Source organism: Bufo bufo, chromosome 2 (genome assembly GCF_905171765.1).
Source record: "Bufo bufo chromosome 2, aBufBuf1.1, whole genome shotgun sequence".
Taxonomy (NCBI): Eukaryota; Metazoa; Chordata; class Amphibia; order Anura; family Bufonidae; genus Bufo; species Bufo bufo.
The window spans coordinates 54,566,952-54,585,663 of NC_053390.1; the positions used below are offsets into that span (position 1 = coordinate 54,566,952).

The window sequence follows — 18,712 nt, forward strand, 5'->3', positions numbered from 1 at the left end:
GAGTTACATTTTTAATTTTTATTTTTAACCCCTCCAGCGCTATTTTACTATGCAGTCTGTATTCAGAATGCTATTATTTTCCCTTATAACCATGTTATAAGGGAAAATAATACAATCTACAGAACACCTAACCCAAACCCGAACTTCTGTGAAGAAGTTCGGGTCTGGGTACCAAACATGCCGATTTTTCTCACGCGCATGCAAAACGCATTACAATGTTTTGCACCCGGGCAGAAAAAACGCAAACGTGGAAGCAGTCGCAGTGAAAACTGACTTGTTTTAGTGTCAAAATCGCACCATTTTTCCTGAACGCATCCGGCCCCAATCTGCAATGCCCGTGGGAAAGGGGCCTAACTCTAGTTTGCTTTGGGCACTTGGAACAGCAATCTCTACCCTTCTGGGCACTTGGGAACCGGTTTCCAACAGAATAGACTGCTGGATCTTTTTGCGATTTTGGGATCGCGGTAAATATGCGAGTCTGTCTGGGACCCAATTCGTTTCTTTGGCTATACTTGGGCACGGGATACATGTTGCACCCAAAAACCCTGCCCTTAATCTGCGTATACCTTTTTCCAGGGAGCATTGCATGGTCTGTAAGATTCCCTTTGCCACTTCTGGCACCCTCCACAAGGAGAACAACTACCCCCCCTAAGACTTGCATGACACGTTCACCAAAACAATCCTGAGTGTCGCGGGGTTAACCGTGAGCTGAAACTGGCTGAGATAAAATAGTTTCCAGGCCGCGGCTGACATGTTTATTGTCAACAGACTTGTAAACTGTTATAAATAGTGTGGAAGAAACGACCACATGAGCATCTGATGTGGCCAGAATCTCATCAAGACGCCGATCATATGTTAAGTATGTAATTTTCACCTCAACGCAAGTACACGAGTCAGGCAGTAAATCGTGCTGGATCGTCCAGACCTGTGTGGACATCAGGGAAGTGTCTTGTTGATTTCCCAATGACACTAGCTCCAGAGTCCATCCCGGAGTACATTGACACTTTTCTCTTTTTTAATCATTGTGCAAAGATGTGAGACTACTCGGGCCCGCCCTCCGACGACAGATGAAAGGGTATGTGTGGTCCTCAGCGCTCCCCTCCATCTGCATTTCATTTGGGCCTGAGAGACATAAAAAGCTGCAAGAAATAAGACCACGTACGTTGCTGCAGAACTGTGAACCGCACATTGTGACATGTGTAATTACAAGTTTCCTGACAACACTCTGAAACTGTGTGCTACACTGTCACGGAAGGGAAGCCTAGATACTCACAGCTGGTAGAGAGAAGAGAACTGCATACATTACTTTTCCTGTACTGATCCTGAGTTACATCCTCCAGAGCTGCACTCACTATTCTGCTGGTGGAGTCACTGTGTACATACATTACATTACTTATCCTGTACTGATCCTGAGTTACATCCTCCAGAGCTGCACTCACGATTCTGCTGGTGGAGTCACTGTGTACATACATTACTTATCCTGTACTGATCCTGAGTTACATCCTGTGTTATACTCCAGAGCTGCACTCACTATTCTACTGGTGGAGTCACTGTGTCCATACATTACATATCCTGCAGGAGGGAGGTGCACTCGAATTTTTTTTCTTTTTGACTGGTCCCATTTATGTTTGCATCTCCCCACATCTCTGACCATTTGTTAAAATATCGGTGCTATGAAGTCTATGTCATAACAGAAATGGAGAGAAGTTTCTGCAGGCCTGGCGCTAACACAAACACCGCCCAGGTCCGCTCACGTGATGGCTAATGTTAGACTTTCAGGAAAATTGTTTGGATACATTTCTGCCCCCGGAGATGTAAACATGTAGGGATGATGGAGCACTCACCAGCTGATAAACCAGAAGATCTGCAGATACAACCTCATCTCTGACAGTAACTTCTGCATCTTCTAGTTCTGCATCGCAGAAGATCAGATCTGCTCTCTTACATAGGAATAAGCTCCTGCATGGGAAGGATGAAATGTTCCTGCCATGCTGATAATGCAAACCCTCGAAGACCAAGGATTTATGACAGTGCAAGATCACACACTTCAGGAATGATGAACCTTTGCATCATGCTCCATGTGATTCTGTATTACAAATGTTTTTTCCTTATAGTACCAATCCATAAATGCTCAAAGACGTTAGTCTCAGGTTTAAGTGCAGCTTCATTCAGTTGTGGCAACGTCAAATTAGGGTCTTCCGTCTGACACAGATGCTGGAAGCATTGCCTGGCCGGTATACAGGCATTCAGTGGCCTATATCAGCCATCGTTGGCCATGCTGTATGCATTTTTTGTGGGGTGCCTCCTAAGTTCAAAACACTTATCTATACAATTAATGTGTATGTGTGTAAATACAGTGTGTGTGTATATACAGTACAGACCAAAAGTTTGGACACCTTCTCATTCAAAGAATTTTCTTTATTTTCATGACTATGAAGGCATCAAAACTATGAATTAACACATGTGGAATTATATACATAACAAACAAGTGTGAAACAACTGAAAATATGTCATATTCTAGGTTCTTCAAAGTAGCCACCTTTTGCTTTGATTACTGCTTTGCACACTCTTGGCATTCTCTTGATGAGCTTCAAGAGGTCGTCCCCTAAAATGGTCTTCCAACAGTCTTGAAGGAGTTCCCAGAGATGCTTAGCACTTGTTGGCCCTTTTGCCTTCACTCTGCGGTCCAGCTCACCCCAAACCATCTCGATTGGGTTCAGGTCCGGTGACTGTGGAGGCCAGGTCATCTGGCACAGCACCCCATCACTCTCCTTCATGGTCAAATAGCCCTTACTTTCAATGTTTTCCCAATTTTTCGGCTGACTGACTGACCTTCATTTCTTAAAGTAATGATGGCCACTCATTTTTCTTTACTTAGCTGCTTTTTTCTTGCCATAATACAAATTCTAACAGTCTATTCAGTAGGACTATCAGCTGTGTATCCACCGGACTTCTCCTCAACGCAACTGATGGTCCCAACCCCATTTAGAAGGCAAGAAATCCCACTTATTAAGCCTGACAGGGCACACCTGTGAAGTGAAAACCATTTCAGGTGACTACCTCTTGAAGCTCATCAAGAGAATGCCAAGAGTGTGCAAAGCAGTAATCAAAGCAAAAGGTGGCTACTTTGAAGAACCTAGAATATGACATATTTTCAGTTGTTTCACACTTGTTTGTTATGTATATAATTCCACATGTGTTAATTCATAGTTTTGATGCCTTCAATGTGAATCTACAATTTTCATAGTCATGAAAATAAAGAAAACGAGAAGGTGTGTCCAAACTTTTGGTCTGTACTGTGTATATATATATATACTTTCTATGCGTGACTGTAATGATGGTAGATTTGATTACAATATTAGAGCGAAAGGAGACGTTTATTGGGGGAAAACCGTACAATAGGAAGGATGCTCTAGGACCCTGTTGGGTGCCTCTATCCTGGATACAAGATGAGATACTGCCTCTTGCCTGGATACAAGATGAGATACGGCCTCTAGCCTGGATACAAGATGAGATACGGCTTCTAGCCTGGATACAAGATGAGATACGGCCTCTGGCCTGGATACAAGATGAGACACGGCCTCTAGCCTGGATACAAGATGAGATACGGCCTCTAGCCTGGATACAAGATGAGATACGGCCTCTAGCCTGTATATAAGATGAGATACGGCCTCTAGTCTGGATACAAGATGAGATACGGTTGGTCATGGACGCATACAGGTTCCTGGTATCCTGCAGCACATTTGCTCACAGATGTTACAGCTGGACCTGTAGATCCTGCACACTGGTAGGTTGCTGTCGCTGGCGTCCCAGCTGGTCCCATAATTGCTGGATTGGTGATAAATCTGGTGACCGGGCAGCCAAGGAAGTGCTGTAGTCTGGAGGAGACGTTCCTGGGAACCCTTGCTGTGTGCGGGCGAGCATTATCCTGCTGATAAATCCAGTTGGAAGCCCTGCCATGAGAGGAGCACACGTGGTGGCAGGATGTCCTGCACGTATCGCTGAGCCGTTAGTGTCCCTCCTATCACTACTACAGGTGACGACTGTAATATGTGATGGCTCCTAGATCATCACACCAGCGTTTGGGGCAGTGTGTCGCTCCACAGCAAAGGCAAGATTGAAGCGCTCACCACGATGCCTGACCATCGTCTGATCCCAAACAGACCCTGGATCCATCACTAAAGATGATATGGTTTCAGCCTGTAGCAGTCCAGTTTTCTCTTTCACGACATCATTGCAAACAAAGGGGATGGTGGATGGATGTGAATGGCAGGACTGGCCACCAGTAGCCTGGTCACCATATGTGCATGCCCTCACATAACTACTGCTTCCAACACCTCCTAACAGATAGGTCAGAGCGCCCTAGATGGTGGCACTGCTTCTCTCAGTCCAATGACGCTCCCCCTCTCAAAGTCTTTCAACTGAGCAAAATGTCTTCAAGTCCGTCGTAGAGGCATGTCTAGCAGCGAACAATGTCTCTCCAAAATAGGCTCAGACAGCATTTTTATAGGGCAGCGTATGAAGATTTTACACCCTCTTGTGTGAAGACTGCTCGCTGCTCACTATCTTGGAGATAGGTGCGGATTCCAGAGGTAGGACATGCACTTATCCGACATAGGTGGCCTAGCCTAGCGATATGCCACCAATGTCTCGAGTGAGACCTTTATAATGGCTGTGCTTGGTATTGGAGCTCAGTCTCACTGCGCAGGTTTCTGCCGATTGCCTTGGTTTGTGGTTTGGGCAGGTGACATGGTTTTAATTCGCTGTCCAACTTTCATGGCCAAGAACCGCAACAATTTGTGTTAACAATTGTGTGTGGTTTTCGCTGCACGTGTGGGTTTCCTAAGGGCGTAGTCACAGCCGGAAGACTTTGTTGCATAAATTTCTGCAACTGAAAATCCACTCGATTCACCTGGTTGAGGTTGTTTTGACCACAAGCCCAAGGATTTCTGTAAGCCCCATTCAAATGAAAGGGGAAGGTCGCTGACATTTTTGCAGCACTTCTGCCCCCTGTGAATTAGTTGCCTTCCAGGAGACACAGGATCTGTAGATGTGAACAGATGTGAACGTGAAAGCTGCTCTCCAATCCATTCACTAGATTTAAATTCTGATACTAACCCCGTCTGCTTGCTCTCCGTTGTAATCTCCTTGTCTGACCTACTTCATGTAATCATCATTCAGTCGTCGCATCCTAATTCCATGAAAACACGTATTTATAAAGCGCAGACTGTGGATGCGAAGACTGAAAGGGAAATCAAAGGTTTTCCTGGGTCCCTGCCCGAGTTAAAGTACAAATAAAACTATCACGAGATGGATGATAATCAGTTCAAATAGATTTTAGACATTAGTGGCGTATGTACACAGTGCCCCCCTGCCCACTTACCAGCAGTATGGGGGTCCTTTACCCTTGGAGAGGTGGATGCACATTTCTACAAGTGAATATGTCTGCGTGGTAGCCCAGATAAGCTGTTAGGGGTGTATGCGTTTTCAATGACAACCAGCAGAATAGTGAGTGCAGCTCTGGAGTATAATGCAGGATGTAACTCAGGATCAGTACAGGATAAGTAATGTATGTACACAGTGACTCCACCAGCAGAATAGTGAGTGCAGCTCTGGAGTATAATACAGGATGTAACTCAGGATCAGTACAGGATAAGTAATGTATGTACACAGTGACTCCACCAGCAGAATAGTGAGTGCAGCTCTGGAGTATAATACAGGATGTAACTCAGGATCAGTACAGGATAACACCAGCAAAATAGTGAGTGCAGCTCTGGAGTAAAATACAATATAGGATCAGTGCAAGACGAAGACCATATTTGCAGTCGCTCTGCGTTGTATGTAGCTGGTGCTCACAGCTGAATGTGTAGTTTGTGCATCTGACCCTTGTGATTCCTGTTCTGTCACCAGTTAGATGCAGGCTCTTAGTGCCTTTGTCAGTTTGATGAATGTCTTCTCTAGTTGCTTGGAAAATCTTTATGGATTCTTAAAGTAGCAGCAGACCTGAGCCTGCATTATGTAATTCACCACTATTCTGTGTAATGTGTATACACTGCCTATAATTTCCACATGCTCTGTATACAGATGAAGGTGTATATATAAGCTACCTTGGAAAAGCCTACAAATCACACAGCCCTGCAAAACCAAGAGAATGTGAATGCAGCACCAGAAAGATGAGCGATAAAGTATGTCCCGTACACTATAATGACAGCTGCCCTGAGAAAGTGATGCCTTCCTGTTCTCTGCTGCCTTTTTTGTACAGCTGAGAAAGTGGTAGGTGGAGCTTAAGTAATTCACAATGGGTAATGGTTGGAGCTTACCTCCTCCCCCTCCCTGCACAGGTCACAGGGCATGCCCACAATACTATCCCCTAGTGCGCCATCTCCAGACTACAGGTTCATATGGTCTATGTGCTGTAAAGCATATCTTTGAATGCTGTTAACAGGAGTTGGCGCAAGATGGCCACCCCCAAAATCACGTACATAGAAGGGAAAAATGAGAAAATAAAGACAAGAAAAAAACCCTCCAATGTGACAGTGTGGGGTTTTGAGCGTTAGAAATATATAGGTTATATATTCCCTTTAATGTTGTCATATATTTGCTAGGTGTCCAGCTGAGGGTTAGACTCCCCATCCTGCACCATGGCCGCCAGGTTCTTGCTTTATTTGCTGCGACCATACCATACCGGTGATTGAAGGTTTCAGAGGTGATGCAGGGGCTGCCGGGATCAGCTCTCGTTACCTGGAGTAATCCATGTCTTATCCCTCCTTGCAGCACTGGTTGCACATGTCAGTTCTGTGGATCTCACGCCCTGATCAGTTACCTGATGCCACCTTATAACCCGTGCCGCTGGTTTATCCACTGCACTTACATCCCACTGCGGATCCGGGAGAACATTTTCCTTCATTTTTCTGTTGCTGTGTAAAATAGCGCTCCAATTGTGATTGCTGTGGTCTCATTGTGCAGGACGTAGAGTGTGCTGCCATCAGCATGTCCTGGAGGACTCCTACCCTCCACACTGGTAGGGTATGTTAAAATGATATTGATGACATATCCTCAGGTCATCCTCAATGTTCTGACTATCACTTCCATAATCATCCGACGCATGGCATGTTCCCGATACCCTCCTGGGCCTGCAAAAGCCCTACAATCAGGGGAGGAACTACTGCTGTAGCAGCTGCTACGGGGTCTGCTGTGGTAGAGGGGCACTAAGTGAGTGCTACTGTGAGGTAGAGTACTACTGTTTGTGGGCAGTAAGGGTGCATGATTATTGTGAGGTGAGACTAAGGAGGCATAACTGTCAGGGGGCATTAAGGCGGAATAACTACTGTGAGTGTGGTCTAAGGGGCCAAAACTACTGTCTGAGGACACTAAAGGGGCTTAACTACTGTGTGAGGGCACTACGAGGGCATGACTACTGTGTGGGGGCACTAAGGAAGAATGATTACTGTGAGGGGGCACTAAGGGGGCATGATTACTGTGTGGGGGCACTAAGGAGGAATAATTACTGTGTGGGGGCACTAAGAGGGCATGACTACTGTGTGGGGGCACTAAGGAAGAATGATTACTGTGAGGGGGCACTAAGGGGGCATGATTACTGTGTGGGGGCACTAAGAGGGCATGACTACTGTGTGGGGGCACTAAGGAAGAATGATTACTGTGAGGGGGCACTAAGGGGGCATGATTACTGTGTGGGGGCACTAAGAGGGCATGACTACTGTGTGGGGGCACTAAGTGGGCATAATTACTGTGTGGGGGCACTAAGGAGGAATAATTACTGTGTGGGGGCACTAAGAGGGCATGACTACTGTGTGGGGGCACTAAGGAGGAATGATTACTGTGAGGGGGCACTAAGGGGGCATGATTACTGTGTGGGGGCACTAAGGAGGAATGATTACTGTGAGGGGGCACTAAGGAGGAATGATTACTGTGTGGGGGCACTAAGAGAGCATCATTACTGTGTGGGGGCACTAAGGAGAAATCATTTATGTGTGGGGGCACTAAGGAGAAATCATTTATGTGTGGGGGCATTAAGGAGGAATGATTACTGTGTGGGGGCACTAAGGGGGCATGATTTCTGTGTGGGGGGCACTAAGGGGCCATAAATAATGTGTGTGGGGGATCTATGGTGAGCATGGACAATCTTGACTAGCTGTAATGTGCGCTGAGGAGCGGAGATTATTCTCCCTTTTTCCCAGACACCATATTATTCTGCCTTGTGACGTTCCTGGGCGAGCAGACTAATGTTTATCTAATAATATTAAGGAAGCGTCCAAACCGCAGACCATTGTCTGCTTGGGAAAAAATGAGCAAGACAAAAGTTTAAGGAAGGTTCAGAATATTAAAGAGGAACGTGGTGGTGAGCTGATGCCAGGGCAGACTCCTCCGCCGGGTCCCTGGGACTGCGCTCCGTCCGCCCCTCTACAGCTCCCTGGAAAAGCGAAGGCCATAATGCAAACGTCTAGGGCTTTAAAAATAAATCTCTCCCCGCTCATTCGGCCGGGGTGTATGCCGAGCGTCTAAATATTTTGTCTTGGTGGCTCAGAGTATTTAGTTTCAGGAATTTTCCGCACTAAGTTTTCGGAGCTGCGGGTTTTATTAGGAAATCCTGTTTACGGTCCTGCGCTCATACACTCCTTTTTATTAAGTTAGGACTGTAAGCGTTTATTTGCTTAGTTTTCCTTCATTGCTTTCATTGTCTGTTGTCTGCGACTCCATCCGGAAGCCTTGGGAGATGTATGTGTGGACGCACCCTGCCAGTCAGAGTTACCAGAGGACGTGCTGCGACCTGTAGTTCCCCGACCAACCGTGAGATCGCCTGATCGGCAACACTGATCTGGTGACCACTGCTTGCCCACAAGATAAAGTCTCTGCGACTTAAACGGAAACCCAGTTGAACAGCGGGCTGTTCTGCAGGACGCGGGTTATTGAGCAGGAGGAGCACAGCAGATGGATATATAGATTTATAGGGAAAGAGTCATTTATTGTATGCTTAGGAGTCCAGTGGGTGGACCCGTGAGTGGCTGACAGCCTGTCCTGTATCTCTGCATATAGAGAGAGCTGTCAATCACTGATAGGACCGCCCACTGGACTCCTAAGCCTAGAAAGAGCAGGAATCTCAATGAATAAATTGAGTGTGCGTGCTGCCATTTTTCTTTTTCACTTGAATAGCAAAGTCCTATGCTTGTCTGCTAAACGGAAAAAAATAGGACCTGTTCCGTGTGCTGTCCGCATCTTTTGTGGCCCCATTGAAATGAATGGGTCCGCATCTGATATGTAAAAAATGCAGATCAGATGCAGACCAAAAATACAGTCCTGTGCATGAGCCCTTAAACTATATTTTCAGCTAGGAACTTTGTTTTTCAGTTTATTATAGAACTAAAAGGATAGTCCCCAGACAGGATATGCCGTAAATGTCTGATAGATGTAGGTCCTACCTCTCGGAACCACATCAGCGTGGCGAATCGGGGCCCGATAAACGGAAGCACGACCACCTCTGTATACATCCTTGAATTGGAAATGCCTCATAAGGCAGATCATTGAACCCCATTCACAACATAGGTGTGGGTCACATAGGTGGGATAATATAATCCAATCACATAGGTGGGACCCGCATCTATCAGACACTTGTGGCATATCCTGTGGATGTCTGAGTTGGCGATACCTCTGTTAAAGGGGTTGTGCCACTAATGTAAATGTATCCCCCCCCCAACAGATATTGCTGTTATATCACTCCCCTAATACCACCATTTATCAAAGTGATTAGCCAACCATTGCGCCCTGTGGCAAATCAGTTTCGTTTTTCAGTTGCTGTAGGTAACGTCCTGTTTTGGAGCCTTGTAATGTAGGACGTAGGAAGTGTCATGGGTAAGAACAAGGGGCGTGGTTAGTGTCACATGATCTGCTGATGGCAGGATACCGCTCACTGCCCTAAGGCATGATGGGACAGCAGACACAAACCAGGAAGTAGGATTCAAGCATGGGGGATAGGAGAAAACTGCAAATGAGATAAATCTGAAAAAGTGAAAAAAAAAACATGGAAGAATGGGAGTGAGAGTAATTAATGAGAATACACTTTAAGGTGTTTTAGTTTCCTTAAAAAGTTGAGTCAACTTGTAAATCCATTAAATTACTTACCCAAATACTTAGCCTGCAGCCTGTTTTTATACCTCTGAGCTGAATTTATAATTCTGCTGATTAGTGTTGGAAGCATAAGCGCCATGGTCCCTCCAAACAGCTGATCAGAGGGGTGCCAGGAGTCAGACCCCCACCGATCTGATACTGGTGGGCTGTCCTAAGAGTATGCCGAACCTGGAAAACTCCTTTAAGTAGTTGAATCTCAGCATCCACAGACAATATTAATATATGGTGTTCACAGTTTTTTCTGTGGGTCTCCTGATTGACTCTCTATAGGCGTATAGTGGCAGATATCGCCCGTAGACTCCCACTGGTAAAAAAAAAAATAGTGTGTATAAAATATATATATATAAATTTGTGAATGCATGTATTATGGTCCTCTCTATATTGAATATGTATGAAGCAGTTGAAAATAAGTTAGTGACATATTCTTTCGGGGCCACAAGTGATACAGCTATAGCTATATATATATATATATAGATGGATGTTCATATAGTGTATAGGAGCCAGTCACACCACTAGATATCCCATTAAGCCTCTTCCATGTAGCGCACTGGTTCTGTCCCTGGGATCTCACGTTAGCGTTGGCTCCCATGAAGCCGTATCACGATATCTGGGTTTTATCTGTCTTTATTAACATTATTCTCTTTTTTTCTCTTTTAGTTTGTTTTCATTGCTCTCTAAAAAGCACAACAAAGTCCTGGAGCAAGCCACACAGTCTCTGCGAGGATCCCTTGGCTCCGATGACTCTCCATTTCCTGACTACGTGAGTATCAGACTGAAGGCTTGTGTGAGGCTGCTTCTCAGCCCTGCTGATCAAGACACTGACACTCTTGGTTGCCGCAGTCTGTCGAGCAGAGACCAAGAGTCAACCTCGAAACTCCTAGGATGACTTCACGTCTCACATGTGGTTTACTGTACACACAGATGTGACAGAGCCGTGAGTGACAAGAACCTGTCACCTGTGCAGTAAGCCAGACACAACTGTTCTCAGTATGACACAGGGCACTACTACACCAGCAGCAATGTCTGTGATCAAAATGCAGTTTAATCAGATGTGGACTTAATCACGAATTGCCGGTCCTAACTTTTTTACAGCAACCCATAATTCAGTTTCTCAAGAGAAAATTCTCCTTATCATTTATAGGACACAGCATTAAAGGTTATATTTTCGTACATAGAAGGCAGTATTATAGTAGTTATATTCTTGTACATAGGAGCAGTATTATAGTAGTTATATTCTTGTACATTGGGGGCAGTATTATAGTAGTTATATTCTTGTACATAGGGGCAGTATTATAGTAGTTATATTCTTGTACATAGGAGCAGTATTATAATAGTTATATTCTTGTACATAGGAGGCAGTATTATAGTAGTTATATTCTTGTACATAGGAGGCAGTATTATAGTAGTTATATTCTTGTACATAGGAGGCAGTATTATAGTAGTTATATTCTTTGAAAATTCTCTTTTTATTGAAAAGTATATTGAAAATACATACTACAACATTATGCAGTGACATATACAAAGTGGTTGATATCGTACATTGCTTTGAGTATACATAACAGCTTGAAGGACTGTAGATATGGACCTAAACAGAATTCCGTATATAAATAACAGGACAATACTAATTTCCCATTTTTCACATATAGACAGAATAATCATATCCCATTATACAAGTATTATGCAAAGATTACAGATGCATCTTACCAGTATATAAAGGTCTTGTAGTATGACTGGTGAACATAATGACGCAGAAATAGAGGAAAAAGGGGAGGGGAAGGATATGGGGATAGGGACAAGGAATAGGAGGGAGGGAAGGATAAAGAGGAATAACCAAAAACAACAATCCATCCATGACACTCGTTCGTATGCAGCATATTAGATATCTAAAGTGCATATTGAATGTATTCATATTCACAGGTATTATTTTGTCAGTGACTCCGACATGGTCCAGAACGCGTACCATTAATGCGCATATATACCCTCTACCCGTGAGCTCACAATGTACCACTACTAGCAGACCCGTGTGCCGTCTGACTATTCGGAGGGTCATCCCTAAACATGAGCCAGGGTGTCCAAAGCTTCACATATTTATTGTGATTCCTGTCCTCCCAACTCGCCAGTTCCTCCATACGACAGATATGGTCCACCTTGTTCAGCCATGCCTCCACAGTGGGGGGTTCTATACTCAACCAGTGCTGCGGGATGAGCAGCCTTGCCGCCTGGAGTAATTGGGTGGTTAAGCATCTTTTTGAGGGAGAGAAAGAGGGAAATAGTAGTTATATTCTTGTACATAGGAGCAGTATTATAGTAGTTATATTCTTGTACATAGGAGCAGTATTATAGTAGTTATATTCTTGTACATAGGAGCAGTATTATAGTAGTTATATTCTTGTACATAGGATGCAGTATTATAGTAGTTATATTCTTGTACATAGGGGCAGTATTATAGTAGTTATATTACTGTACATAGGGAGCAGTATTATAGTAGTTATATTCTTGTACATAGGAGGCAGTATTATAGTAGTTATATTCTTGTACATAGGAGCAGTATTATAGTAGTTATATTCTTGTACATAGGAGCAGTATTATAGTAGTTATATTCTTGTACATAGGAGCAGTATTATAGTAGTTATATTCTTGTACATAGGAGCAGTATTATAGTAGTTATATTCTTGTACATAGGAGCAGTGTTATAGTAGTTATATTCTTGTACATAGGAGCAGTATTATAGTAGTTATATTCTTGTACATAGGAGCAGTATTATAGTAGTTATATTCTTGTACATAGGAGTAGTATTATAGTAGTTATATTCTTGTACATAGGAGCAGTATTATAGTAGTTATATTCTTGTACATAGGAGCAGTGTTATAGTAGTTATATTCTTGTACATAGGAGCAGTATTATAGTAGTTATATTCTTGTACATAGGAGACAGTATAATAGTAGCTATATTCTTGTACATAGGGGGCAGTATTATAGTAGTTATATTCTTGTACACAGGAGGCAGTATTATGGTAGTGATATTCTTGTACATAGGGGGCAGTATTATAGTAGTTATATTCTTGTACACAGGAGGCAGTATTATGGTAGTGATATTCTTGTACATAGGGGGCAGTATTATAGTAGTTATATTCTTGTACACAGGAGGCAGTGTTATAGTAGTTATATTCTTATACATAGGGGGCAGTATTATAGTAGTTATATTCTTATACATAGGGGGCAGTATTATAGTAGATATATTCTTGTACATAGGAGCAGTATTATAGTAGTTATATTCTTGTACATAGGGGGCAGTATTATAGTAGTTATATTCTTGTACATAGGAGGCAGTATTATAGTAGTTATATTCTTGTACATAGGAGCAGTATTATAGTAGTTATATTCTTATACGTAGGAGGCAAATTATGAAGGCTCCTGACACCACAGCACTCAGACCTGGAGGAATGTCTGTCAGCTGTTCTTGTTGGGAAGCACGGCACCTTTTGCTGGAAATAATAGAGAGGACTTGTGACAGCCAACAGAATACTTGCTGGAAAGATTAAAATAACAAAACACACTGGGAGTAAATATTACAGAAATTCAAGCTGTGTAAGAATGTGAATGATGTTCCCCAGCAGAAGATATAGAACATCTCTGGGAATCGGTATTGTATGTTCCTTGGTGCGTCCTTACATGCTACATCTCAGTTTTAGATGGGTGATTCACTGACCATTCAAAACAAAGTATTTCCAATACATATTCATATGTTCCATCAGCATCTAGTCGTAAGAAATAGTCGAACTTGTGTGGGAAGATTCTGTGGCTAGAAAGACTCAGATTAATGTCATCAATGTTGATTTTATCTTTTCATCTACCTTTTTCAACTATAATATGTACAAGAATATAACTACTATAATTCTGCCTTCTATGTATAAGAATATAACTACTATAATTCTGCCTTCTATGTATAAGAATATAACTACTATAATACTGCCTCCTATGTACAAGAATATAACTACTATAATACTGCCTCCTATGTACAGGATTATAGCTACTATTATGCTGCCTCCTATGTATAAGAATATAACTACTATAATACTGCCTCCTATGTACAAGACTATAGCTACTATAATACTACTCCCTAGGTACAAGAATATAACTACTATAATACTGCCTCCTATGTACAAGGATATAACTACTATAATACTGCTCCTATGTACAAGAATATAACTACTATAATACTGCTCCTATGTACAAGGATACAACTACTATAATACTGCCTCCTATGTACAAGGATATAACTACTATAATACTGCTTCTATGTACAAGAATATAACTACTATAATACTGCTCCTATGTATAAGAATATAACTACTATAATACTTGCTCCTATGTATAAGAATATAACTACTATAATACTTGCTTCTATGTACAAGAATATAACTACTATAATACTTGCTTCTATGTACAAGAATATAACTACTATAATACTTGCTTCTATGTATAAGAATATAACTACTATAATATTTGCTTCTATGTACAAGAATATAACTACTATAATACTTGCTTCTATGTATAAGAATATAACTACTATAATACTGCCTCCTATGTATAAGAATATAACTACTATAATACTGCTACTATGTACAAGAATATAATTACTATAATACTGCCTCCTATGTACAAGAATATAACTACTATAATACTGCCTCCTGTGTACAAGAATATAACTACTATAATACTGCTCCTATGTACAAGAATATAATTACTATAATACTGCTCCTATGTACAAGAATATAACTACTATAATACTGCTCCTATGTACAAGAATGTTTCTACTATAATACTGCTCCTATGTACAAGAATATAACTACTATAATACTGCTCCTATGTACAGGAATATAACTACTATAATACTGCCTCCTATGTATAAGAATATAACTACTATAATCAGGGCTTTTTTTTCTCAGAGAAAAGGTGGTGGAACTCACCCCCCCTCCCCTGCCCACGCCCCTAGGACCGCCCCTTAAAACCGCCCCTTTAGAGAACAGGGATGCAAGTAAAATTTGGGGGGGCTATAAAAGTCCAGCCCAGCAAAGAAACCCCCCAGATGGGGATGGCACTGTTAATGGGGGATCTGGGGATGGCACTGTTATGGGGTGGAGGATCTGGGGATGGCACTGTTATGGGGGATCTGTGGATGGCATCCTATAACAGTGCCATCCACAAACCCCCCCCACTCCATAACAGTGCCATCCACAGACCCCCCCCCCCCCCACCCCTTAACAGTGTCATCAACAGACCCCCCATTGCAGCTCCAGTACAGTTATAAAATTTGTAATTCAATTAATAATGATTCATGCTGCCCCCTCTGTAGTATAACATTCAATATATCTTACTCACAGGGCTACTGTTATATCGTAATGCAGGCCGGCCGGGCAGAGGAGCGGCAGAGTGACTGACGTCACGTGCCTGCGCCGCCTGCTTCTGCTTCATTCATAAAGTAGGCCGGGCAGGCACGTGACGTCAGTCAGTCACTCTGCCGCTCCTCTGCCCGGCCGGCCTGCATTACGATATAACAGTAGCCCTGTGATTAGGATATATTGAATGTTATACTACAGAGGGGGCAGCATGAATCATTATTAATTTAATTACACATTTTATAACTGTACTGGAGCGGCGGGGCCGGAGCACAGTGAACGCACCGGCCCCCAGCTCCTCCTCCTCCCAGTCCCTCCCCGCTGATACATCGCAGCCTGCGATGTCAAAAGGTGGCGGAACGCCGTTTCGGGGCGTGCCGCCAGTAAAAAAAGCCCTGACTATAATACTACTCCTATGTACAAGAATATAACTACTATAATACTGTTCCTATGTACAAGAATATAACTACTATAATACTGCTCCTATGTACAAGAATATAACTACTATAATACTGCCTCCTATGTACAAGAATATAACTACTATAATACTGCCTTCTATATACAAGAATATAACTACTATAATACTGCATCCTATGTACAAGAATATAACTACTATAATACTGCCTCCTATGTACAAGAATATAACTACTATAATACTGCCTCCTATGTACAAGAATATAACTATTATAATACTTGCTTCTATGTACAAGAATATAACTACTATAATACTGCTCCTATGTACAAGAATATAACTACTATAATACTGCTCCTATGTACAAGAATATAACTACTATAATACTGCCTCCTGTGTACAAGAATATAACTACTATAATACTGCCCCCTATGTACAAGAATATAACTACTATAATACTGCTTCTATGTACAAGAATATAACTACTATAATACTGCTCCTATGTATAAGAATATAACTACTATAATACTTGCTCCTATGTATAAGAATATAACTACTATAATACTTGCTTCTATGTACAAGAATATAACTACTATAATACTTGCTTCTATGTATAAGAATATAACTACTATAATACTGCCTCCTATGTACAAGAATATAACTACTATAATACTGCCTTCTATGTACAAGAATATAACTACTATAATACTGCTCCTATGTACAAGAATATAACTACTATAATACTGCTCCTATGTACAAGAATATAACTACTATAATACCGCCTCCTATGTACAAGAATATAACTACTATAATACTTGCTTCTATGTACACTAACAACATATTTAGATAAAACTTTGAGAAAACAGACAGGTAAATGTTTTCGGTCCACTGACTTTCATCAGACCATCTGAATGACCAGAGTTGCAGAATGTAGCCCATAGCAGGAAATAGGGGTGTTATGTAGCGGTTATATAATCACCTATGAGACCTCGGCAAATAATCGGTCTGGGATAATGAATTAGTGAGAATTAAGAGACTATCTACTCTGAGACTAAAAAGAAAAAAAAATTGTTTAGTTTTGTACTAAATTCGTATTTCTTGTTTCCTTTTAGTTGGAATCTTGATATATTTTTTTTGTCTCCTAATTTTTTGCCTCTATATCCTGTAAGTATCAGAGCGTGAATAGAACGTCTTAAAAGTAGTTTTTATGGCCCCGCCATAAGGCAGCCCCGTTTTGACGTAGGTGTTTGTTGGTGCGTTGCTTGTCACTCTGAGCTATGAACGTTTCCCCTCTAGAAAAACATGGCTGCCTCGTGTCCTACAACAAATGTAATGTTAACAAGCTAGTTATGGGCTTGTCCGAAAGATCAAATGTCGAAAAGCAGGAGGAGGTCAGAGGTCACTCTAATGAGCGGCTTGGCAGGTCATAAAGCTGTAAGTCTCACAAGACGTATGGGCCGTAATGATGAGGGAAGACTTGTGGCTTCTGGATGTAGTAAATGGAAACCATTCCTAGCAAGGAAAGGAGTTGCAAAGCAGAAGGAAATCCCTCTCTCATACCACATAGACCCGTCATCTTTATTTACGACGTCTTGTTTCTTGACCACTATCAGCCCGAGAATGACCAAACTTTTCTCCATTACATGTACACCTCGCCGGTCGAGAGGTGCGTGTACATTTATCTATTATTTGTATCCCCCAGATCTGCTGGAGGCTTCAATAGCAAATGGGGATCGATCCATTCCAGTGCTGATGGTCCCAGACACGTTATTTCTGGTCACACGGCGGTCCAGAAGTGATGATGCCTCATCCAGGGTCACATGAACGGCTGCAGCCTTTTACTGGCCTCAGCAGTGACATTTTCCCGAGCAGCCAAACACATTAGAAGAATTTCAGCACACTGATTTAAAGGGAACCTGTCACCGGGATTTTGGGTATAGAGCGGAGGACATGTTTTGCTAGATGGCCGCTAGCACATCCGCAATATCCAGTCCCCATAGCTCTGTGTGCTTTTATTGTGTCAAAAAAAGATTTGATACATATGCAAATTAACATAAAAGAGTCATATCTTACTTGTGTGACCAGAGAAGAGTCATATTTTCGAGCTCTGACACATCTCAGGTTAATTTGCATATGGATCAAATCGTTTTTTTTTTTACACAATAAAAGCACACAGAGCTATGGGGACTGGATATTGCGGATGTGCTAGCGGCCATCTAGCAACCCATGTCCTCAGCTCTATACACAAAATCTCGGTGACAGGTTCCCTTTAAGTGGCATCGGCTGGCCATCTAATGTTTTTGGGGTTTCCCGACCTTCCCCTAACTGCAAAAACTAGTTGGATTCTCTTGTACTCAGAGGAGATAAGACACTGCCAGAGAGGATCTGTCAGCAGCTTATTCCTCATTCCCTGTTGAGAACACATGCATGCTTGGCCGAACACATGCCACAGTTAGTATGGATAGCGGTAACTGAACAAGTCTTTAGCCAAAAGCTTTCTGGAGTATATGACGAGGGAGTCTGTCAGCAGTTTGGAACATGCAAAACTGCTAATGTCTCTTGCTAGGGGCTGGGGATCGCAGGTCAAACATACTTTTTGTGGAGCTTTTATCATCAGGAGCAGTGAGAATATGAACTTTTTTTCTGCCTCTGCTAGTGCCCACAGCGATGCTTCCCTGCCCTCTGCATTGAGCTGCTGCACGGCCCCTCCCCAGTGAGACTCTGCTCTCTCTGCAACTGCTGCGCCCTCCCCAGTTTGA

The 18,712-nt window shown here is 42.5% G+C and overlaps 1 protein-coding gene across 1 annotated transcript in view; it reads left to right on the top strand.

Annotated features, from left to right (window-relative positions):
• Positions 1–18,712, top strand: part of DYM (dymeclin) — a 272,964-nt gene that overhangs the window by 178,125 nt on the left and 76,127 nt on the right. The window contains exon 14 of the mRNA XM_040421110.1: positions 10,801–10,903. Coding sequence (XP_040277044.1) covers positions 10,801–10,903 — 103 coding nt within the window. The remainder of the gene's footprint in view (positions 1–10,800; positions 10,904–18,712) is intronic.